The 26,834-nt window shown below is 34.1% G+C and overlaps 1 protein-coding gene across 1 annotated transcript; it reads left to right on the top strand.

Moving 5' to 3' along the window:
- The first annotated feature begins 6,662 nt into the window (after positions 1–6,662).
- Positions 6,663–9,040, top strand: LOC136064461 (ankyrin repeat-containing protein ITN1-like). The gene is made up of 2 exons (XM_065766221.1): positions 6,663–6,713; positions 8,270–9,040. The coding sequence occupies exons 1-2, from the start codon at positions 6,663–6,665 to the stop codon at positions 8,873–8,875; spliced, it is 657 nt and encodes a 218-aa protein (XP_065622293.1). The 3' UTR covers positions 8,876–9,040.
- The last annotated feature ends 17,794 nt before the right edge of the window (positions 9,041–26,834 follow it).

Here is a 26,834-nt window from a genome sequence, read left to right as displayed (position 1 = left end):
TGACTTAAAAAAATAATAGAGGGGACAGAGATATGGGTGAGGGAGCAATGAAATATAGCATCAGATCCGATGGAATGGGAATCCTAGTTCTTGCAGGCCCTCTCTATTATATAATGGGGTTGAGAGAGATAGAGCACTTATAGTTGGGGTATTTTGGTGACTCTGTTCTGTCTCTGGCTTCCAATCCACTTACAGCTATTATTTCTAATCATATTCAGACCAATACTATGGGTTTCCTTCCCTCCTTTAATGCCCCAACGCGTCCCTCTGTTCCCCCTGTTTATTGGTTCCCCCTGTTTATTGAGAGTGATTGTTTACTGTTTTGCTATGATTTTCATGGGAGGATCTCATGCCACTAATGTAGCACTTATGTCCTATAATGCTGAATAATTACCCTGAATATATAGTAAAGTCCAACCAAAGATTCTGTATCATTTTACTCTCAAATGGGATTGTAAATTAGCTTTAGATTAGGACACAACCTTTTTTTCTTTGAAAAAAAATACTCTCTTGTTGAAATGCTTTAATTTCTTTGAGTATTTAGCCATTTTCTTAGGTATATGCAATCTCTTTGTCCGTACACACATCAGATTATTATAAAAATGAATCCCTTGAGAGTGACTCCAAGATGCTAATAAGTGGTGGTTTAATATTACAAATTTAAAAATGAACTTAATGTTCCGTTATTTAAAATTTTAAATAATGTGATATTTTGTTTATTGTTAAGAAAAAATCTTAATCAAAGTATAGAACTAATTGTGGATAACTTACGTTGTTGTGCTTGCAATCATAAGCAAATGACTTTCTGTACGCTGAAAAGTATGGGAAAATATTATATATTAACTGAACTGTTCTTTCTAATACTAGGGACTCGAGAAACATCTCATACGTTTGCATGGTCCCTTCGAAATAAAATATTCAAAAGCATATGTTCATATATTGAATATAAAATAGCATACGTTGGATTTTTGTGTAGTTAATGATAGTGTGGACAACATCATTGGAGAAACAAAACAAGCAACTTATTTCTCCCCTATTTTCTTTTCTCAAGTCTTCGACTGAACGTCATGGTAATAACTCTCATATTTATTTTTATCTTAGTACTATATTTTTCCCTATCATTATTGCCATTATTCCATAAAATTGAGTATTGATATCACAGTTTCATCATAATGTGCAGGTGTCCCATTTTCATGTACTATTGAAAGCCGCATGGCACTCAAATTCATGGCTTGGATATCCGGGTGATCATGGAAATGGCTGATACCATGTTATCAGGAAATTATGAAGTTCATAACTGAATCCAAGAATTGTAGAATCCAATAACAAAAGAATCGTTTAAAAAATCATGTCTTATGATGGGAGGTGATTTATTTGGATCTAGACTTTTTTTTAAGGGTTTTTGGGCCTGCAATCTTAAACATTAATGGTTGTGATTTGTGTTTACCGTGTGTACACGACTACACCTGGATCCTTATGTTTTAACTTTTAAATTGTATAATTCTAAATTTGCAATCATCATTTAACTTTACAACAAGTGTCAAAATGTTGATTTATTCGGATCTAGACTTTTTTAGGGTTTTTGGTTATGCAATCTTAAACATTAATGGTTGTGACTTGCGTGTACCGTGTGTACACGACTACATGTGGATTTTTATGTTCTAAATTGTGTAATTCTAATTTTGCAATCATCATTTAACTTTATACCAAGTGTCAAAATGTCATTTTATAAAAAAAAAAAAAAAATCATTATTTTGACTGTTGAATGAATTTTAACTTAATAAAAAAAAAAAAAAATCATAATTCCTACCGACCAAACCACACCTCAAGAACTTAAATCGAACCCCCAAATTGCTCTAAATTTCGTACGTTTTTGAAAAGTGAGTACTTTGACAGGAAGTCTACAGAGTGATTCTCTAGTGTATGGAAATTGACTTCCCCTTTTCTTTAATGATTTCCCCCATTATAAAAATGCTTTTCCAAAGTTTTCAAGTGTATTTTAGGGGTTTAATATTATATTTATCCCTTAATAGTCTTGGGGAAGACCATTAAAAAAAAAAGGGTAGAATATCATTTTCGTCCCTAAACTATCACAAAAGTTCGTTTTTCGTCCCTAAACTTTCAAAAGTTCTATTTTCGTCCATAAACTTTTCCAAACATATTGATTTTCGTCCCTTCGTTTGACGGAGTGCTGACGTGGCTTTGACAGAGCACTGATGTGGAAGGGACGAAAATAATACATTTGGAAAAGTTTAGGGACGAAAATAGAACTTTTGAAAGTTTAGGGACGAAAAACTAACTTTTGTGATAGTTTAGGGACGAAAATGATATTTTACCAAAAAAAAAAACATTTTGAATATGGGAAAACAAAGTTCCAATCATGGATCAACACTTTGTTTTCAGGTGTGTACATGTGTTTGTGTTTGTGTTTTTTCTTCATTTTTATCTAATTTAATTCTTTTTTTTTGGGGGGTATTTTTAAAAGATAAATCAAGGTCTCAAGGACTGTACTAGACCTGTTGAGTGATGACAGGTCAAGTAAGAGCATTTCTGTCAAAAGTTATAAAAAATTTAGCATTTATCATCTCACAAACCTACTTTATTGATTTTAACACTTCATTTTACAATACACTATACATCAAAAGTTCTATTTTTTTACCAATTCATTTAAAATAATATATATAATACTTTAAAATAATATAAAAACAATCTCCACAAAATCCAAGAGCAACAGTCACAGCCACCTCTGCCACAACACTACCAGCATCAACCTCCACTGTGGCAACCAAAATCCCCCACAAAAAAATTAAAAAAAAGGGTCCAACTACTACCTTCCTCTTCTAAATCACAAATCAACCACCATTACAATCACAAAACTCAGATCGGCGATAAGAAAGAAGAAAGATAGAGAGGTAAACCCATCATGCCGGTGAGCAAAACACACACACACAAACCCACCACAGCAAACCTCCACAAAAGCAAACCCATCACGCCGATCCACTGCACCACAACCCACTACGACCCAGACCCATAACCCAGAGACCCACGCTGATCACAATCCGAAGTCACAAACCCACAACCCAGAGACCCACGCCTATGCTAATCACAATCCGAAATCACAAACCCACAACCAGACCCATGCCGATCACAATTCGAAATCACAAATTTACAACCCACAAAATCAAATCACCCTGCCGTCAAGCTCTACCTCCATATTGGCGGCAACACTCCGAAGGTATTTGGGCTTTGAAGTTCCCGACTGACGAACCTTGGAGGGGAGGAGCTCAAACTGTGAACCCAAGAGAAACAGAGAAGCTACGGGAAAGAGGGAGTGGAAACTGAGAGAGGAGAAAGAAGAAAGAAAGGGGGAAAGAAAAAAACAAATACACACACAGTTATTGTTGGAATAAAAAAATAATTTTTGGTTTAGGATTTGTGCTACAGTGAGGTTGTATGAATACAATCTTACTGTAACAGTATCTCAAAATTTTTTAGATTTGAAATGTTTGATGGAGTTGGTTTTTTGGTGTATAGGTGCTAAAATTTAGCATATGGCACTTTTAGCATCCTTAATGGGAATGCACTAAGGATGCATGAGAAAGGTAGGAGAGTGCAAATTGGATTGAGACTCAAAGGTACCAATGAGCACCTGAAAAATTTGACCACAATATATCAATGCGAGGACATCGGTGAAAAGTGCTTATGCATGCGTGAGATGGGATCAAGGTTCGTGCACATATATAAATCAACACAAAAGATGATGAGTAGCTTTAAAACGGTCATCTCGAATAACTATATGAATGCGAGCTGGAATAGAACTCGTGATGAATTAACTCTGTGGGAGGCTGAAAAAAAATATATTTAGAAGTCAAAGAAATCGACCCAAGTAATTCAAAAATCCTTGAAAAAAAACTATAGTAGTCAAAGAAATCCACCTATGTGACTCAAAATTCCTTGAAAAAAACCCTAGAAGTCAAGGAATTCCACCCTTGTGACTAAGGAATCTTGTGATTTGAAGTTTATGTAAGGTCACATATTGACTCTTCAAGTGAAGGGAAGGTTTACGACAATGGTGTGATTAGAATGCATGGTCGGCAAACGAAAATCATGAAATCTGCCATCAAGGTCTATACTTTATACAAGTGGATTTTGTACGTTTACAGCTAGCTAGGGGCCATATTTCTACTTTTATACCAATCATCATGATAAAGATGGAAAACATTTAGTGATTTACAAGGACTATAATCAAACCTTAAGACACAAGAAATGAAAAAAGCACCAATTAGTCATGAAGTTTGAAGCCTAAATGAATTGAAACTAATGAAAAATGACACCATCATGTGCATAAGGGTTTGAGGTTTGACTAGACATTTTATCAATCGAACTAGTTTGCAATTACTAAATGCATGGATCATGAATTAATGAGTGCAATTTGACATGAAAATCAGCCTCGTACGACATCAAAATCAACACTCAACTTTATTCATAATAGAAAGTCACAAGAGCTGGGTGGTGGCGTAGGCTTGGTTGGCTCGATATAGTTTGAGGCATAAGACGATAGAATTAAATGGAGCTTTTTATATATAAATTTCAATTAAATAAATTTTTTTTTTTAATGAAAACCAAACGAAGGTTATTTTAATGAATTAAATACACAACTTAATAAATTAGTACTAACCAAATCAAGCGTAATTTCATATAGAAAATAAAAATATCATAGTTCAACATAAAATTTAATAAAAAGAAATGAAAAATTATTATTTTTAAAGAAATGATGTTTACTTTATCTTAGGCGATGTATGGTTTGGTAAAATTGTAATCTAATTTTCAATTTTGATTTAGATATTAAGAGAAAAATAAAGATTGTTTGGTGTGTAACCATGTGAGAGATTATGTGGTTAATGTTATATTAGTTTTAAAAAGTATCACGTTATTAGGGGAAAGTAATCACCATTGATGGTTCGATACATTCACAATTTTTTTTTTCCCAAATAGTTTAGGATTTCAACAGAGAGAGAGAGAGAGAGAGAGAGAGACTCTCTCTCTCTCTCTCTCTCTCTCTCTCTCTCTCTCTCTCTCTCTCTCTCTCTCTCTCTCTCTCTTTGAGAGAGTGTGCGCGCACGTATAGATGCATACATACTTCAAGAGCAAAAAATACAGTTTTCCCTATTATGTTTCTTTTTGTCACCCTAGCTATCTCTCCATTATTTACTTGTTAAGTATAGAGTGGTGATTTTCACGTACATTATTGAAATTGACAACTCCTCTATCATTCATACATGATACATCATAGTAGCTATACAGAGTAAGTGAGTCAGTTCCACCTCTTTTTTTCTCACTCTTATCCATAAAACAAATGAATTATTCATTCTATTGCTTTTGGCATGTATTTTTTTTTTTTTTTTTTGCATTTTTCAATGCTCGGTGTGACAAAATATCTTAGACAGAAAAATATTTTTTTAGTCAACAAAAATTAAAAATAACGATAAAAGAGGCTGCATATTATTACCAATAAATAAATAAATAAATAAATAATAACGATAATATTTCCCTTTTACCAAAAAAGAAAAAAGAAAAGAAAGAGGCTGCATATGTTTTCCGCTTCTCAATTCCTTTGTGACAATGCTACCAACACCGTCGCCACAACCTTTGACGCTACTACTCCCACCACAATCAATACTACTATATTCATCACAGTCGCCCCTACTACCATTTCCATTATCATTGCTATTGCCATCACCACAATTGCTATGACTATCGCCATAGCCACCACCATTATATATAATTCTACCTTCGTTGTCATCAACAACACTGCTACTACTTCCACCAACTCTATTAACAAATGAAGTATTAATGATTTTCTTTATGAGCTAAATGTGAACAAATTTAGTGTCTTGTAGTTGTATGTATTTTCATATGTATTTGAAGCCCAAGACTACTCAAGAAAAATTGCAAGTTCTACTTTTCGATACAGCCTTGATATATGGTCAATCAATTGACAGTCTCAATTTATACAACTTAAATCGAGAATCATGCTAATAGAATCCAAATCTAGCCTAATCATTCATCCAAGCCTTTTGAGTTTCGTGCCTACAAAGCCAAGCTATAAAAGAAAACCTAGTGGATGTCGAAAAGAAATTTTGGAGAGTTGTGCATTGCCCACTTAGGGTTAGGGTTAACCGAGTTCTCTCAAAGAATCAACTGGTAATTCATGTTTCAAGATTCAAGTTTTTGATGATCCAGTTAAAGTTGTTGCAATAAATAAACAAATCAATTGCTATGGAGAATTTTCAAAAGTGTTATTGAAGTTCTGTGTGGGTGTTCACATTCAACTAGAGTCCATAGATAAAAGAGTCTATGGATTTGGGGTTGCACAAGGTCACATTAGTAAATCTACATTTGGTAGCAATAGATTTAAGTTTAAATTTCTTGTAAAGTTTAATTCTATTATAAGGATCTGTTTTCTTGGGGTTAGTGGATAAACCTTCGAAGAGTTTTCTTGTCTAGGGTTTTCCTGAGGTAAGTGGATAAATCTTCCACTATTTAATGATTTTTGTGATATGGTGTTTGATTGTTTAACCAAAATTTGAATCATGTTAGCATAACTCACATTTGAAATTAGTTAATTGGCACAATTGGGGATAATCTATCCTAACAGAGTAATGCTGGAGACACTATTTTTGACACAACTTTGTGCCACAACTCGCCACATGGTGAGTTGTGATTGGTAAAGGTGTGTCAGTAGACCATGTGGAGACACACTCTTACTAATCACAACTCGTTATATGGTGAGTTGTGACACAAAATTGTGCTAAAGTTGATGTCCCCAGCATTACTCATCCCAACATGGTAGAAAATATTTTAAGGATCATTTTCTTAATAATAATAATAATAATTGAACATAAGAAAAGAAGCCACCTTTTTTTTTTTTTTTTTTTAAAAAAAAAAAAAAAAAAAAAAAAAAAGAAAAAAAAAAAGAGAAATTTTTTATAAATAAAATTAGTAAGAGTCTGTTGCTAATACCTAAGCCAAGTTGGAATATTTTATATTTGTTGCCAAGTTGAGCTTGAAAACACTTCACAAAGCTCAGCTTGCGCCTTTATAGCCCTACTTTCAAATAATAGTATACCAACTAATTTTTTTTAAAAAAAAGTAGTACCAACTAGATACTAAAAAATAAATAAACAAAAAAACAAAAAAAGAAAAAAATTTGTTATATTAAAAAATTTTGAGTAGGAGTCTGTTGCTGCTCCTTAATTAGCGAGAATTACCTAATCCAACCTAGGTAATGATTTAAACCCCAAATTTTAAATTTAGGCTTAATATAGGTTAAATGCAAATTACGTCCTCTAAGTTTGATTGAAATAAATTTCAGTTCTCTAACTTCACTTTTATTTAATTGAGTTCTCTAAGTTTTAAATTTATTTAATTCAGGCATTCCATCCAATTTCGTTAAAAAATTTCCATTAAAAAATATTTTTCTCTCATGAAAATAATCTATAAAATTAACTAAAATATTTTATAGATTTTTTATGGTAGAAAAATTTTATAAAAAATTCTTTGTTATGTTCATTAGTTAATTGCATACTTAAAAGTAATTTTTAACATAATTAGATGAAAGATCTTAATTGAATAAATTTGAAACTTAAAGGACTTAATTGATTGAAAGTAAAGTTAAAGGCATGAAATGAATTTTAGTCAAACTTTGAAAGTGCAATTTGCATTTTATTCTTACTTTTAAGCTAAATTAAAAATTAAATGCCCAAAGCAATCGAACTTTGAAGTCCAAATTTGAGTTTTACAATGATAACTTCAACTGTATATAAAATGTTTCCCTCTTTTTAAGGGATGAACCATCATTTTTATTGTTGCCAATAGAAGAAGGGAAGGAAGAGAAGAGTGAGAAGAGGGGAGGGGCTTCAAACTTAAAACACGAAGAAAGTACAAAACAAAAGTATTGAGTACTACTAAAAATAAACCTTAAAACATTAATTAAAATATTGATGCAGATGTGAAAAATTGTGAGAGTTGTAAAATTTACATTTCAACATATTATGAGGTCAACAAAAAATCAAAGGTTTCGGTTTTATAATGTGTGTGTACGTGTGCGTGTGCGTGTGCGTGTATATATATATATATATGAATTACAGTTAATGATATTTAATTATGAAACTATTAAATATTAATGTTAATATTTACTTTTCTTAAATTTTTGTCTTTTTTAATGTTGCGCTATTTTGGCTTCTTAGACTTTGTTTAACAAATGTAGGAGGTGGAGAGCATTGTCCCTCCCAAGGTTCATGCAGATTTAAACAAAGAGGGTTTGACTCCTCGAGAATTGTTTACAAAAAACCACAAGGACATGAGGAAAGACGGAGAGCAATGGATGAAGGACACAGCAACATCTTGTACTGTGGTGGGTGCTCTGATTGTTACCATCATGTTTGCTGCAGTATTTACTGTTCCAGGTGGTAACAACCAAAATGGCTTTCCAATTTTCTTAAATAAAAAATTATTTATGGTCTTTATTGTATCCGATGCTCTCTCACTCTTTTCTTCCTCAACTTCAGTCTTGATGTTTCTAGGAATCCTCACATCTCGTTACGCAGAAGAGGATTTCCTTGAGTCCTTACCTAGAAAGATGATAATAGGCCTTTCCACCCTTTTCCTTTCTATTGCAGCCATGATGACAGCCTTTTCTGCTGCTCTTTTTCTTACGCTACATGAACAATCATGGATTTTCAAACCTGTCATCTGTTTGGCCAGTATTCCTATCACCCTCTTTGTATTGATGCAATTCCCTCTTCTTGTTGCCATGGCCATTTCAACTTACGGACCTAGCATCTTCAATAGGAAAATGAAACGTTGGTTTTAATATATTCATAAATTGTGCTATATGATGTATTGGTGTCCTGTTAATAATTGGCATATACCAACCAAAGATGAAGTGTTTATTTCTTTTTTCTTTTTTTCTTGGAAGGTAACTGTTGAATGTTCAGCTCCAATTGCTTACTTTTTTTATTTTTTGATTTTGGACATATAATTATTCCATTATATAAGTCATGCATCTATGTTGCCATTCTTTGATATTTATTCTTTTAGTTACTTTGGGGAAGGATAGAATAATGCCTAATATTTTAGTAGATTACCCCCCTCAACATTAGGACTTTACCTAGGTTACAAGGTTATCAATGTCCATCATTTATTAACTGTTTTATTTATTTATATAAAAGGAATCTTTGATATCATATGTTGCTTATGGTCGAATTTGATATGCTACTATTCTCAATTTTAAGAGGTATTTTTCGATAATGCAATAGTTATAATGGGGAGGGAAAATTTGAACCCTGAAAGTGCTAACCAATTGAGCTATAAGTCTCTTGGTAGGTCATTTACTAATATAGTGGCTAAAAATTCACTTATTTGTTTGCTTTGATTTAATGAAGTTATTGAATTTAGTGATAAATCTTACACAATATGAATTAAACTACACCGATAAACAGTTAACCACATATATCAATACCAAATTTAAAAGTAGTAAATATGAAAGCATTATAAGTAAGGCACAAAATTTGATAACAAAGTGGAAAACTAAAGAACTTTTTTAATGGAAATACCACTTCGAGGACAAAATCTTGTAAAATATTCACTATAGGAATAGTAGTTAAAATAATCTACTTACAAAATATTTGAATAACTAGAGTCTTTATTACAAACTCTGCAAATTCCCCGCTTGCCTTTTTATCATAGTAACCCTAAAACATCTACAATCTTGCTAAGCGAATCTTCTCCATCAACTCTTTATTTGCACAAACCAGAAACTCTAGCACTCCAAAGAGTCTGCTGAAAGATATTGTTGCAGAGAACCTCTCCATAAAGGATTTTATTTTACAACTTACAAGAAGGTTTTTCTTAGTTAAGCACAAGGAGATAAGGAACGTGATTTTCTCTAAAAGCTCAATGTGTGGCTTCCTTTTATCTATAGAACAATTGTGCATAGTATAGATTAGGTACACAAATTGAGGTAAAAGACCTTGTTGGAAATTCTAGTCCAAATGGAAAAAAAAAAAATATGGTTTCCGCAATCTTACACAAACGAGACTTGAACAAATGATAGGTGAAATATCGAGTTCCTTTAGTATTTCGCATGACCAAAGATTCACTCATTTAATTATCTCTATCACTTGAGCAAAGATCCACTGTGAGTTTTTAGATCTCAGCAAACACAAAAGATTAACCTAGTTAATTAGCCAAGTTGATTACTTAGTCCAATTTCAGATTTAGGTTAATACAAACACATCATATTATTGTAAAGTGCGGAAAATAAAGAACACAACAATATGATAACCTAGGAAATCAAACTGGTAAAAACCTGGGGAGGATTTAACCTAGTGATCCTCAAGGTAAAACTGAATCCACTATAAAATAATCGAATTTTTACAATAGCGACTTAGACCACTAACATCCTATTGCTACCTCTTGTAGAAAACTTACTAACACGACCATGTGCAAGTTCTGAGACCACGAACTCCTTCTTTCTTGGATTCTCCAACAAGTACAAGCACTCCTGCTTTTGTATCTTTAAGTTCTTTAGTGCAGCAACTGAATGATCATAAAGCTCTCAATGAAATCTCATTCTTGATAATCCTAAGCATGTGTGAAGGCAACCACTTTTCAGATCTCACAAGAGATTCACATATACAGCAAATAGAGCAACCTCAAAAACATGGCTAGGGTTTCCCTTTTATACTTAGGGCAAAACATAAAACCCTACACGTCATATGGGCTTAGGGCTGAGTTAGAAATTCTACAGAAAAAACATTCTGCCCGACTTTCGATCGGTCGAGTCTAATTCTCGATCGATAAAGCCAAACCGAATTGCACAATGAATTCTGCAGTAGCTCGATTCCAACTTTACATAAAACACATAATTTGAGCAAGTCTAAAACAAGACTAAAAACCTGTTTTGATTATGGTTTCCCAACAATACAAATTAGACTTCTAATACATTAGTTCCTAGGTACTTAGAACCTAACAAACTCCCTCTTTGGCAATCCGTGACAAAACACAAACACAATGCTCAAAGTTACAAGTAAAAGCCCTTTACAAAAATTATGCCAATTACAAAATAATCCAACCTAACTACTATCCATTAGTTGTAAGTGTAGACAATAGCACGAATGAATCAACCTGTATATTTCCTGAAACACTTAAACAAAACGCATAAGCGCATGTGTGGAAAATACAAGTAAAACAAAAAATAAATTCTTGACTTCACAAAACACAAAACAAAGACATATATCATGAATAACTCATAAATATAAATCAATGAGCAGTGAAACAAGAAACATAGATAACAAAGTATCTCCCCTTAATATGAATAGCCCAAAAACAATACATCAAGAGCCAAAAAGGATACATACATAGTAAAGCACCTAGATACAATCTAAACTCCATAAGCTCCAACAAACAAAATCTCTCCCCCTAACTACAAAAATCCTCTACAAGTGTCCAAAATGTACAAGTGTCCAAAATGTACTTCCCCTTTTTGTGACAAAATGCCAAAGGGTAATCAGAATCCGTCATCAAAAGGAGATGGCGAAGGCGAACGTCTAAGATGCGCCAAATCTACTCGCAAGGCATGGAGCTCATTAAGCATGTCCACCAAAATCTGACCATGCACTGCCTGAACGGTCATGACAGTCTCCAATGTATGACGAATGTCAAAGTCATCCGAAGTAGATGGTGGAGGAACAGCAGTAGCAGCAGCGCCAACAGGATCAACAGACGCCTCACCAGAAGTAGTACCTATAGAAGAAGGAGGGGGTGCGGTACCAGTAGGCTTAACACGAGGGCGTTTAGAGCTCTCACTCTTTTGAGTAGCCCTCTGCCTAAGAAAAGTGGCACCTATGGGAGCAACAATATGAACAGACTTAGAAGCGGGGAAACCCTCTAACCCTAAATGTAATAAAATCTAATGAATGAAAACCGGAAAGAAGAGAGCGTGACCAGTGGAGGCACTCCTATGAACTTCGTTCAAAGAACGAAGAATCAGATGAGGGAAACTAATAAGAGCATCTATGACAAGAGCGTACAAAAACACACATCGCTCAATAGGGATGGTGTGAAGATGAGTGATATGCCACAAAGAATTACAAGCTATCCTAAAGAAAAGATAATGAATCTCAGAGAGCTCAGTAGTGGTGATCCTAGGATCAGAACCCTACTGGATAGAAGACCCAGTGATGTATGACATGACATCATCCAAGAGAGGAGACTCATCATAAGGATAGACAAGGTCTGGGACTACGAGTACCCTAAGAGCAGCAGCCACTATCGAAAGGGTAATGGTGAACTCTACACCTTATATCTAACACTTAACTAGAGTGTTGGAATCATAGACGCGGATAGAGAGGTTCGAGTAGAACTCTCTAATCAGGGTAACTAGAGGAGGATAATCAATATCCAAAAGTGGCAACCAGCCCTGACGCTCAAAGTTGGCCCTAATGGCATGATCAAGCTCATCTAACAAAAGCTTATGCTCAGCCCAAATCTTTCTCTTAAGGTTTAAAGTCTATAAAGCTCCCAGCTTTTCTCACTTCGAAACAAAGTGCCTACGGAGGAAGGAGCAGAAGAAGAGGAGGATGTCCTATGGACTCTAGTCTTCCTAGGTATGGTGCTAGGGTAAGGACAAAGACACAAGAGAAAGAACCAAAAGAACAAAAAGAAAAAATAAGGGCAGACTGCAAGTTAGCACAAAAAAATATAGAAATAACAATCTATATGATGCATGAACAGATAAATGTCATGATGTATGCTCTAATGCAGTGATAACAAGTTCAATTTAAGTTTAGAATCACAAAATTAGCTTGAGCATAGAGTTTATAACAAAAACCCCAAAATTTTGAAAAACCACTTGTTCAATTTGTACTAAATTGACCAATTGATCATCACACAAGTTAGAAAATAGTTTATAATGATCAAGTTAATCAATCCAACAAGCCAATTTCATCAATTAAACTCAATTTGAACAAAATCCCTAAATCGTGTAGTTTCAAGCCCTAAAATTTTCAATTTCTCACAATACATCAAATTGATCAAATTAAACACCATAGATCATGTTTATAACATCCCCCAACAAAAACCCATTGATCAATTATGAAAGAAAAGACTTAATTCATCAACTAACCCCAAAAATTTCATAGGTTCGAAATTTCCCAAATAATGCATCATTTGATGCATGAAAAGTGAAAATAAATGCAAAAGGAAGGGTACTAAGGTCTTACCGGCCATGGGAGAGAAAAACCTTGCAAAAAGAATGGAGGAAAATTACAAAAAATCGAATTGGAGCCTTGAACGAGTCGTATAGAGAGAGAAAAAGTTGAAAAACTTTTGAAAAAGTGAGTTTGAACACGTGAAAATTAGTTTTTTAAAAAATTCTCTACACGATTTTCGATCAATCCAAAAACAGATTCGATTGGTCGAAAATGCTTCGGTTAATCCAACACCAATCGAGCACCGATTGAAACAGACAAAGGCTGACCAAAATTTTAATCGCAATTTCGATCAATTGAAAAACAGGTTCGATCAGTCGAACTTCTGGAAAAATCAGATTTTTGAAAAACACAGCATTTTTACTCAGAAACTCCTCAGAGTATTGATTTTTATAAATAAAATGCATGAGTATGATATGAAATGCTTTTCAAAAACACATGTTTTGAACCCAGATTTTCCAAAATTAAGATTTTCAATCAAGACCCTTATATATTCAAGCATCAAACTTGTTTTGCAAAAACTCAAGAAATTTTCAAACTTGGTTGGCCAAACCAAAATCACACACCATAACATGTACAAAGTTTAGCAAAAAGTAACTTGTGTGGTGTGTGCAACTAGCAAAAACTTGAGATACATGTGAGGTGATATGTAAATAGAAATCAAGCACAAAGTCTACAAAATTCATCACATAGAATTTGAGAGAGACTATCACCTAAAGAGTTACATCATATAACTCCCACATCTCCTAGAATAAAAACTTGCAATCATGTAAGTTTCTTGATTTGCCTCATATTGTACACACCAATTTTAATTGAGCAAAAACTTATTAAGATATCCGGGATAATGTACATACCAATTTTATTTGATTGATTTAATTATAGTCCAATAATATACACACCAATTTTAGCATTTAAACTGAGGCTACACTTTATGTGCTTTTTGTGCATGTGCTACACTTTTTCGAGCACAAAATCTTACAATATGCACTAAGGTGTCCGTGAATGGCTAATAAACAGTGGTGAGATGCTTATTTATGCCTTTCTCAAAAGGATCAAGTTCGACAATCAAGATCAAGACAAAGTGATAAAAAACTATAAACATCTTTCCCACATAACATGCACTACAAAGCTTAAACTAGTAAAGTGCAAGAAATAAGCTCATCAAAGCTAAACAAGGTACCTAAACATGTTATGCAAAAATAAATTGGCCAACATTGATTTCAAATCCAAGAAAATAATGCAAAACACAATTTGCTTCCCTTTTTCCTTTTTTTTTTTTTGTTTTTTGTTTTTTGTTTTAAATTTTTGAAAAGAAGAAACAAAAATAGTCCTAGAATGAAATGCATGAATGTTATGCAATGTAAATCCTAGAAACATAGAAAACAAAAACCAAAGAACATTGGTCACAAAAAGTAAAACAATAAAGCACAAGGACCATGTCAGAAAGACTCAATTAGATTGAGCATTTTGCATCCAAAACTTTTTAGATGCAGCTTGAGTATTGGAGTTCTTATTCACATGAGAATGATTACCAACTCCAGTATTGGAATAAAGGTTAAGAGCCTTTACCAATTCACCAATATGTACCATAGGATCTTGTACTTGAAGCACAGGTACTTTTGGTTTGTTTGCTCGCTTAACAGCTTGTAACAGTTTGGGCGAATGTGCCTAGACTTTCCACAAAAATGACAAACCCATGCAGGCTTATCATATGACTTGTCCTTAGAAAGGGTAGACTTCTTAGGTCTGGACTCTTTCAGATCAACCATAATCTTCCTAGGAGGTGAAACTTCTATGGGTTTAACAACCTCACGCACATGGGGTTTAACAACCTCACTCATAACCTCACTCAAAGGGGGTTCAGAGGAAGATGAAGGAACAAAATTTGTGGAATTGGGTGCAGACACATTGATACTTTCTACAAAACATAATCCAGATTTGTCAGAAGGAGACTTTTGAGCACTCAGCATGTGATCAAGTTTGGAACTAGCAGATCTATTAGTTTGTTCTCTAGCAATAGATAGTTCAAGTTCCAAATTCTTAACTTTATCAAGAAAAAGCATATTCTCAGTTTTCACATTGTTCAAAAGTTCATTAGCATCAAATAGTTTCATAAGCAAATTTTTCTTATCAAGCTTAAAAGATGCAATTTTCTTTAAACTTAATTCAACACTCATAGCATCCTTTACAGCAACTTTGCAAAGTTTATTGTAGGCTTCTTGAATATCTACATCCTCAGAGAGTTCCCCATCAGAAGGGTTCTCTTCAACAGACAAGCTTTCATTGACTATAGCAGTAGTAGTGAAATCAATAAAGTTTCCATCCTCGTCAGAACCAGACTCATCAATGGAAACTTCATTATCACTAAGGGTTACAGCCATAGCCTTACCCTTAGACCTCAAGTATGTAGGACATTCAGATTTCATGTGACCATACCCTTGACATCCAAAACATTGAGGACCCATAAAATTATTAGAAGATTGACCTACTTTTTCACTAGGTTTCTCAGTGTTGCTAATCTTAGTGGGATCATTCTTCCTAAAATTTCTAGGTTCAGTATTGTTCTTACCTCTTGCCTTTCTGTTGTTGTTTCTAAGAAAATTCCAAAAGTTCTTGGCAAGGTAAGCAATCTCTGTAGTAGAGAGCTCATCATCAAATCCACTCACATCAACATCATCAACAGACTTAAGAGCCATTGACTTGGATTTGTTTGTCTTAGGTAAGTCCAACTCATAGAACTAAAGAGATCCTACAAGTTCATCAACAGGGATGGAGTTCACATCCTTGCTCTTAGTGATAGTTTTTTTTTTTTTTTTTTTTTTTTTGGAGAAGAAGGAAACCCCTTCTCTAAAAAATTAATTAGAGTTAGGTGAGATGTTAAACTGGTAAGGAATGTAAGAGACATTATCATGTGAAGGTTTTGGGATAACATTTAAGAACATAGACATAAAACGTCCCCAAGTGATATCATATAGTTGAAAATGAAGATTTTGTACAGAAGATATTAATGGAGCCGACTTTAGGATTTATATCCGGGTGAGGAGGATGAGTGATGGTGAAGAAGGAAACCATGGATCTGCAGCAGTGCTTGGAAGATCTTTGCCTCTCTCTCTCTCTCACCAATATTCACCATACCATATGGGTTTGTTCCCATTTCTGCTAGACACAAAACCACCACATTTCATTTTTGGACCATCATTGAGCCTCTATGCACCGTTTCATTCTTTGCTAATGTTCCCCTCCAAACCTCATCTGTCCCTCACCTATCAGTGATCCATCGGTGTCAAGTGTCAGCTTGGCTTTCTTTGTCTCTATACATATATTTGTATAGAGAGGAAACTTGTAATTGTTTACTACTATTTTTTCCATATACATTTTTCATTTATTGATGTAGCTATAATAAAATTATCACGGAAAATACTAACATAAAAAAAAGGGAGAAAATTGCATTGACCTTTGTTGAGGCTCATTTTCGACAAAGCCCAGTAAGACAAAGGGCCCAGAATCATGGGTAGACCAAAAGAAACAGCAGACAAAAAATTATGGCAGGAATGAATGGTTCACGGGTCCATGAGATGGGTCCAGAAGAAGCAAACGGGCTTGAATAAGCCTAGAAAGAGAAAAGAAACAAACCCATGGGAAATATGAAGAAAAGAAAGAATGGGCCATAGCAGGCCCAATGCAATGAAAACAAAGAGAGTACCGGGCTAATGGAGAACCTATGAGCCCAAAGGATGAAGTATAGAGTAATTGGGCCGAGGAAGCCCAAAATGAGTTAACAAAAGTCCATGGGTGAAACAGAACTAAAATAGGCTAGGGATGCCCACAAGAAAAAAGGGACATTGGAGCCTGCAAGAAATGAAAGAAGGAACCCAATAAGTATACTGGGTTACTGAGAAGGAAAGCACACGGCAGGCCCAAAAGGGCCCGACAAGATTGAGATAAGCAGCAGAAATAACAATCTAGCATGGCAGGGGATGCCAAGCCATAAAGCAAAACACCCAAACTAAAGGGAGGCCCAATGATCCGACAGAGCTCAACCTTCTAAAGAAAGGGACAAGTCATGAACGATGGCCTGTCGGAGATACAATCCACACCAAAAAAGGCCAAAAAGTGCACGGCAGGATATGCGCACCCATTCTCAGACCTCGGCAAATGAATGAAACATCAAGAAGGTAAAGCATGCGTATGACCTAGGCATCACCAGCCTATACCCAGCCACTATGGAAAAGGGTGACGTCATGGGTAAGGGTACGGTCTGGCGATGGGGAGAGGAGTGGAAACCCATTTTTATGTTTCTTGCCCAAACTCTTTCGGTGGGCATAGTCCTGCTGGGATGACATGCCACCCAAAAGAGGTAAGGGTAGGTAAGAACCACTAAGTGCATGCCATGAGAGACCGAAAGAGAGAGGGGACACACTGGACGAAGTAGAGAAGGAACCTTCGTTGTCTGAAAGCCACAGGTCAATGGTGGTGGTCAGAACCATTGACTCAGTAAGTGGTCGGCAAAAGGCTACCATATCAGACTAGGGCCATGAAGGGGCTAGAACAGTAAAATTGGCCAAGACAGACCCTATATAAGGGACCCGTGGCTGTGTGCAAAGGGGGGAGTTATCAAGGAGAGGAGAAAAAAAATTCTAAGAAAGAAAACAGGGAGAAAAAGAATTCCAAGAAAGAAAACAGGGAGAAAAGAATTCCAAGAAAGAAAACAGAGAGAAAAGAATTTTAAGAAAGAAAACAGAGTGTTTATGTCAGGCATGCACCTAAATGAGTTAACCCCCTCTCTCCCTCAATAGCCTTGTCCTCTATTGGAGGGAAATACGACTTATACTCGGGCACATACCATTTGGGGCTGGCCTCTCAAAGCAATTAATTTCGCCTTTGAAGTTACTTGCATTGAGGGAGCAGTTTTCCCTTCCCTGGTTAGAATCCCGCGGCAATACTTGGTGTAGCAGACTCATTCTTTTTACTCTACTAATCCCGTTCTAATCCTTTGTTTAAGTGTTATCCTTCAAAAGCGAGGCCTTTTAAGTTATTTATCTTGTTTATTGAGGCAGAAATAGTGACTGTATTTTCTTTACGTCTTTTATATTATGTCTGCTTGCCATAACCTTTTGACAATGACTCTGCCTGCTGTGAGCTTTTAAATAGACTTTGGCAGATGCGGTGTAGTTTGCGCACAAGCCGGGCCAAGGTGTGCTCCAATTGGGTCGGTCCCGACTCCTCACCCAGAAACAACTCGGGCTTAGTACAGCAGGAATCTGCCCAACATCACAATCCAACCCCACCTCTTTACAACCTCTCCTAAGATTTTTATTATTACACCCATATCTCCATTAGTTTGGAATAAGACATGCAAACATTTGCACTGACTTTTCCTAAATGACTAAATAAATAACTTTTTAAAAAAATTCTGAAAAATAAATGTTTTAAAAGATCCTAAATTTTCTATCATAGAAGGTATGGATAATAGTTAAGTAGAGGGTAAAAAATGAAAATCAAGAATCTAAAAGTTTATTTTCAATCATCTAAAAGAAGCAAGTATAAATATTTTGCACTATAAAAGAAGTGACTGTCTTATTCCAAATTAGAAGGAAGACAGAGTGTAATAGTGGAAAATCTAAAAGGTTCACTGCAATATATCCGTAGAGTATTATATGGTCACACTTGAGGGTTTTTTATTTTTTATTTTGGTAGTAAACGACAAACATTGATATGATCAATCATATAATCAATTGTTTGCAATTACTCATTAATTATGCGGGACACGTTTCCATGTCCTAAATAACATCAATATTGATGTTCCAGGAAAAACATCATAATTTTTTTTTTAAATTTAAATTTATTTTTATTTTTATACAGGAAAAAACATCATCATAGAAACAGTGGGTCATAGAACTTGGTGAATTAATGAAGCCTGAAGGTTATGCAAAGTGAAGTGCTGATGAATTTATCAGCAACCACGGCAAATTCTAATGGGGATAGTCGTACTTCATACTTAACTCATAATTTTTCTAGTTGAAAATTAATGGGTGAATATCTCTTTTTGGCCTGAATCCCAAGTTGATAATGTATATTAGATTTGATCCAAGGCCTAATGATCGAACAGTTGACCATTAAACCTACCTACTTATCCTATCTGCAATATGGCTTTCCTCAGCACTAGTGGTAGGAAAGGCACAATAGATGCCTTAAAGCCACTCAATCTAGGCAGAACACTGATCCTTATTGGTTGAAATCCACAAATATAGCTGTAATCAAATACATGGCTCCCACCAAACCAAATCACTAATTTACTATTGAGACACTTAGAAGGAGAATATATCCATTACTTAGAAGAGAATTAAGAGATTCACCTCAATCAAGGAAATCATGCTATATCTATACAGGAAAAAGGAAATCTATTTCAAAAATTACTATTGTAATTAGATATGTCCGATTCTTATTAAGAACTGTGTACCTCAATAGTATTACGTACCTACTTCCCATATAAAAAACTTCAATTTTGATTTCTCCCCCAACTTATTATAAGGAAAATAAAAAAGGTTAGTTAGATTCTCAACAAAATCTTTGACTAATTTGTTGTGACACAGTGACTAGCTAGAAAAACATACGTACCAACTTTTATTTGCTAATTGCATCACAAAAATAGTAGTTGATAATGCGTAATAATGACATCCAATTCACCGACCTTCATTTTTTTCGTTTTCTTTTTTTTATATATAATTTGATAGTTAAGGAACGAGAGATTTGAATGTTGAATATCTCTATTAAAAACACTAAAAAATATTAATTGAACTATAAGACTTTTAGCTAAGAGCTTCATTTGCTTCTCGCTCTCTCTTTTTTGATGAGAGAAAAGTAAGTGCACTTTTCTAATTCTTTTTCTAATTAACTACTTTGGGGGAAAAAGACATCTGATTTATGTGCTTCTTTCAATGGTGTTAAATGATAAATGACCATTGATTAGTTTACATAAATAATATCCTTTAAAGTATATATTGTACGCAAAAATGTGGCTAATATTTACCACTATGGCAGAAAGTGTACAATTCTTATTTTTCATGAACAGTGTAGAAATAGTTTTTTTTTTTTTTTTCCTAGTTTTTGAAGTATCATCTTCTTTTAATAATTCCTTCACACTTCATACATTATAAGATGTGATGATATTGTGATAAGAAAAAAAAAGGTGTGTCGATTGCTTTGGATTTCATGGTAGGACATACTTTGGCATTTGATTGGACATCGTAATTAAATTTAAATGTGGAGGTACCCCAACCGAAACAATGGTGGGGTGAAAAATTAGTCCTTCAAAATTATGATGGTGCTTGTTTGGTTGTAAGTAAAGTCAATATGGCTTTGAGAGAGCCAGCTGTAATGTGTTACTTGTTTTTAATATATATGATACTTTCACACAAAGAGAGAGAGAGAGAGATTTTGTTGCTTTTTTTTTTTTTTTTTTTGCTCTGAGTCACTTCCGTATTTAGGAAGTGAACATAAGGAGGAAACTATAGGTGACATTTGATGGATGAATAATGTTAGATTCTCTTATGGTTTCTGGTTGTGACTTGTGATAATATATAGCAATGTCAACTCTGCTCAGCATGAAAGGAGGTCCCGAGTTACGTGTGAGTTACTTCAGGCAAATATCGGTGCTAATAATATAACGTGGTTAATAAGGTTGTCATTGAGTTACAAAACTCTCGGTAGGATTGTATTCAACTATTATCAACGTAGGTGATGAAATTTTCTTCAATAGAAAATAAGAATAATAATCTACAATATATCAAAATTTAGGAGTGGGTGTGATCTTGATAGGATCGCAATTCGCAATCCTACCAATCCCACTATTTGGATCTAGATCAAATCTGGATTCTACTAGTTGAAGATCCTATAATATGATCAAGATTGTTTTGGATCTCAGATCTTACAGTTTTGATTTAGATTTTAAGTTTTAACAACTATGAGAGGTGCAATGACCTGGCCCTTTTTTCATAGTTGATTTGGCCCATTTAGGCCTTTAGCAACTTTGGACAATGAATGCATGCTCAAATTGATAAAATTGACTACAAATTTAGTTCTTTCTAAAAAAAACATAGTTCTAGTCAATAGCTATAACTCTATTCAATTTTTTATTTTTTTATTTTTTATTGGATGTGAATTTTGTGGAATCTACTATTTGATTGCATTTTCTTCTTATATTCTCTATTTTGGCAAAATTTTGAAAAGATCAAAGGTCTATAGCATTGTCATCAATTAAATGTTTAAATTTCTAAGTTTTTATAGTATAAAATTATGTATAAAAATAAGCTTATAAATCAAATAGTAAATAATATCTTATTAGCACAAAATTTGAAATGCGTATTAAAAATATAAAGAACATATAATCTAAGAGTTTAAATGAATATAATTAAGAGTTAATTTTAAAAATATGAGTCATGCAAATTTTTTAGTGTAAGTTGTAGTCAAATTCTGTCATGCTCAAAAATTATTTCAAGCTTTTACCAAAGCCAGAATTAGAGCTCAATGGTTCAACCTGATCAATCCGAACCAGCCCGAAATATTGTATATTATTTTCGTTTGAATGAAGGTCCAAATAATTAGCCCAAAACTATTTAAAATTCATTCAAAATAAACAGTCCAAATTTTTCCTCAAAAAAAAAAAAGTCCAAATGGGGATAACAATATAGGCCCAGACTGAAAATCCAAACCCATCACCTGCAAGTCAGTTTGGTGGGCTTATTTTAGTAGGGATTTTATCAGTTTGCTAATTTCCTAAACCAATGAGGTCCAGTTGTGTTAACAAAAATTATTCCCCCCACCCAAAAAAAAAAAACTCCGAAACCAACGTAATTTCTGCTTGCACAGAGAACAGAACTCAAATACTTTGTGGATGAGTAAAATAGGCCTTTATGGAATCAATGGCGTGTGTATTATTGGGATAGTGCAGCCCAGTTTCAGCGATTCCAGTTACAATCTACCAGCCCAAACCTCCATGATAAGTACAATACAATGGGCCTAAGCCCAGTGGGCTAACTATCAATTTTTATAAAGGATTTTTGAAATACAGATAACCTGAACCATGAAGTGGACACTTATAACATTTAGCAGATTCATATGCCCTAAAATTATAAGGTATGCGGTATTTAGTATTTCACAAGAAATGTATGTTTAATTGTTAAATCATTGCCTTTAGTAGTGTAGCTAGTACTGACTTTAACCTCAATATTTTTCATATCAACCAATCTGTCTGTATGCCCTACTTTTTTGCTACAATTAAGCCTGGATTCCATAGGTTTTGTCTCATCTCGTAGAGTTATCTGCAAATAAAGCTTTAGCTAGTTTGTTTTACTTCATGTGTTGTTGATGTTAGTGTTTGTCTTGTAATGTTTGTTTAGTCTGATCATTGCTAACTTCTTCGGTCGGCATTATGAACTCAGTTGTGTTACCTTTTCGCAGATGACATCATGACACATAGCGTGTGTTTGGATTGGGCGTTTTGCCCAATCCGTGCGTTTGCGTTTTTTTGATAGGTCTTATAGGTATTGTTCACGGATCCACAAAAGTCAGAAAAACACAAATTTCTAAGTAAATTTACGTTTCACAATACTATTTACACATTTAAAAATTATTTTGCTACAGTATTTTTAGTAATAAGTTTTTAGTTTTCAGTAAATAAGCGGTATCTAAACACACCCATAAATTTCATATTCAAGCAGATATATTATAATTAGAGTAACGTTATAAATACAACAATTTTCACAATAGTTGTGTATGTAGATTTTTATTGAAACATTTGATGCCAAGTTTTGTGGCTCTAGACTTAATGATTATGATTACACGTGTTCTTTCTCTTTTTGTTTTCCACTATAATAACGTATCATATGGTACGTGAAGCATATTAAACAATTTTCTTAATGGCTTGCAAAGATTTATAGGGTTGCCATGCAATTCTGAATTTCATAACACTTTGGTTGATTCTGAAATAAGCATATGATTTATGAGCAAATAACCTGCTCTATAAATTTCCTTTACCATCCTTGCTCATAGTCATAAACCTACTACGTAGTAAGTTCCAAATTTCTTAAACATACAGACCAAAAATGGTATAACCACAACTTTGAATCTATAGAAAAACCACGTACAGCTTGTCTTTTACACTCTCAACACCCGTCATCATCTTTCCACACTATATATCTTTTGGGATAAACTAAAGCCACAGAAAAATTATCAATTTGTAGTGCGATTTTTTTTAGCTTTCTGCGCTCATAGTTCACCTTTTCCTTTTTATCTTTTTCCTTTATCACACATTATAAATCTATACCCCAACTTGCTCATAGACAAATATCTATCTGTCTCCAATGAAATGAGTGCCAGTATATATGATTCCCATTGCTTGGTATTCAAGACTTTTACGTCTTTCTGCTTTACCTCATATAAACATCGCCCACACGACACTTCCTTAGGCTCTTGAAAAGTCAGCGTTTCTTTTGCATTTTCTTGGTCCATAAACATGGAGATATTGATTCTTGAAAATGAAAGTTACTCATAGTAATTGCATGATACTCACTTTTTAAACTTTCTAAGGAACCTTCCAAAGTTGTTTGGAATGACCACTAAGCTTTAGCAATACCTTCTCTTCAAAGAAAAATAAGCCATGAATGGAAGCTTTCCAAGATTGGTTTAAGATGTTGATAAAATATCTTGATAAAATATCAAAGTTGGAGGACCATTTTTCATGAAAAGGTCTACTTGTTCAGCCTCTCATCAAATGACCAGCCCCCAACTATTCCTATCAATTTGAAATAACATTTAACTACTAAACCAACTTGTTATATCTAGTCCGATCCATTTTTGCATGATTATCAATCATTGACATTTGATTGAGATAGTTGACAAATCATAACCACAATACATATGTTGTGTTTTGATATATATCAATCAAAACACCATATCTGGCTTCTCAAGGCATCATATGATTGGATAGTATTTTCTGAGAACAACCCTTGTTGGGCCAAAGGTAATATTGGCTCTGAGAAGAAAATGAAGAAATATGCAAGAAACCGTTTTATCATCATTTGCAAACTATGGTAATGGTAGCTTCTTTAGCTACAAATTTGATCCATTCCACTACATGACTTAATTTTTATTATCCCCATTGATTAATTAATTAGCAAATAAATTTGGAGTAAGCAATTGGTAATTCCAGCACTAATTCCAACATATTATGAATTCATCAGTTTGGAAAATAGGCTAATGAAAATTAATTCATTCAAAAACACACAAAGACATGCAATCAGGCATATCGTCGAAAGAATGAATGCAATAATGTGAGCTCTTTTTTATTTTTATTTTTAGATGGTTAGATAGTGGAGGAGGGAAGGGGAGGTTCTAACCATGCATTAGACTATCACTTAAACTCTAATGCGAGTTCATTTCTGTTTCAATTAGCATGTTGAAACGAGCATTTATATTATCTCAAGACTGCCATATATAGTTGATGTGGGTCATGAAATTATCTAGTATATCTAGTGTACTTCACATTCATTTTACATAAAGGTCGACCTTGCATGTGAATCTCATACATAAGACTCATATATATAAATGATTCACATAAGACCCATATAAATATGAGAGGATGGTAAAATATATTGGGATGCCATCAAAATACCCTTTAGTTTATAAACGTTTAAGGTTTTGGTGTAGTTGATTGAATGAAAATCACAATTTAATTATATATATAAGCTAATTAGCTGATTACATTTGGAACTTTTTGTTGATTAGTCATGACAGTTAGAACTTAGAAATCATAACTGATGTACATCTTAAACATAGCAGAGACACGTTGACAGAAACAGGCCATGAGAAATTAATTGGGGCCACATGCTTCATTTTACAGGGGATATTTGCGTGCATATCAGTCCGAAAGGGTTATTGGATTTGGACCATTGCATCTTTTAGCTATGGTTTATTAAGGTATCCGTTGGAAATTACCTAAAAAATCTATTAAAGAAATAATTAATATTATGTTACTTGTTATTTGTCACCAAAAAGAAGACTGGGTGGAGGTTGGATTTTTTTTTTTTTACTTAATGCATTTATATCACCAATTTCTAAAATGTTGATCATGACAAGGTTATTAGTATGTTTTTATTTTTATTTATTTATTTTATCATTAGATCTAATAAAAAAAAATAATGGTCTAAAAAATATATAACTCAAGTAGATGTAACTTTAACTAATCTTATATGTAGAAAATTTTTAGATTTTTTGCATGAATTTCGTTGTGTTGAAATCTCCTATGTACGTAGGATTGACAATGTTTCTGCCTATTTACTAGCAAAATATGCTTTAGGCATTGCTGATTTTTCTGTTTGGATTGAAGAGAATCATTATTTTATAGAACAAGCTTTTCACTAGGATGTATATTCTATTTTCAATTATGAATAAAATCTCAGTCTTCCTATAAAAAAAAAAATCAATTACAAGCCAACTGTGTAATCTTAGCTTCAAACAAGAACATAAAAATAGAGAGAGAAAGAAAGATTTAAGAGAAAAGAAATATTTAAGATATTATTGATCATGCTTAAAATGAAAAATTGCAGAGAGTATTGTTTATACAACACCCCATTACTACTGTGGGGGGAAAATGCCCAGTCTAAAGTAGTGAGCCTAGAGCTCCATGTGAGGAATACTGTGCGTCCGAAGAGAAGGAGAGGTAAGGGCAAGACCCTTCTGGAAGAGGGACCCCCAGAAAGAAAAGTGATTACAATTCGAAGAGATCGCCTTCTGTCCGAAGAGATTATACTCCTCTGACGCGAATAGTATGGATCAATTGAACATATAAAAGGTCAAAATGATCTTCCGAGGACTCCTTCTGATCAAGATAAGCTCTGGGTATATCTGGAGAAGATAAGAATGAGGAAATATCTAAAGGAAAATCTGCTACCACCGCATTTAAGGCACTGCAGCAACTTCTCTGGCCGCATTTATGTGGAGAAGATCTCTGAACAGTGTATCTTCACCTACTGCTACTCACACAGAGCTAAAGGATATGATTGACATGACATATACTCAAGTAGGCTCCCGGATGAGGTACAAGTGGACGATGGAGATGAGGAGAAGGGAGGTTATATAAAGGAAGAAAGCTCCTGAGAAAAGGAGGAGATGGAGGACGAGGGAGAACAAAAACAAAAAACTTTATTGTAACCCTAAGATCTGTATTCACCACATAATCAATAATATGTTCTCTTCGGACACCAATTCTTTACGTGTAAATTCATGTTGGTTTATGCTTGAGGGTTGTGATTAGTTGTTGTCGATTCCATAATCAATCTAGCTCTTTCACCTATTCTCTACAAATTCATTGTTTTGGGCTTGGGCCACAAATCCTAACCTTACAACTACTAATCTCATATTTACAAAATAAATATCTCTTCTAACAAATATAACAAACTTTTCCGATCGCTAACAGAATGTCAACAACATTTTGGATTTGTAACTAACTTTGGTGTCGAAGGCTACAAGACTGAACGATATCATTTGGTGTTTTGCATTTAA

Source organism: Quercus suber, unplaced genomic scaffold (assembly GCF_002906115.3).
Source record: "Quercus suber isolate HL8 unplaced genomic scaffold, Cork oak 2.0 scaffold_692, whole genome shotgun sequence".
NCBI lineage: Eukaryota > Viridiplantae > Streptophyta > Magnoliopsida > Fagales > Fagaceae > Quercus > Quercus suber.
Note: the sequence above shows the minus strand (reverse complement) of the source record. Positions and strands in the feature narration are given on the sequence as shown.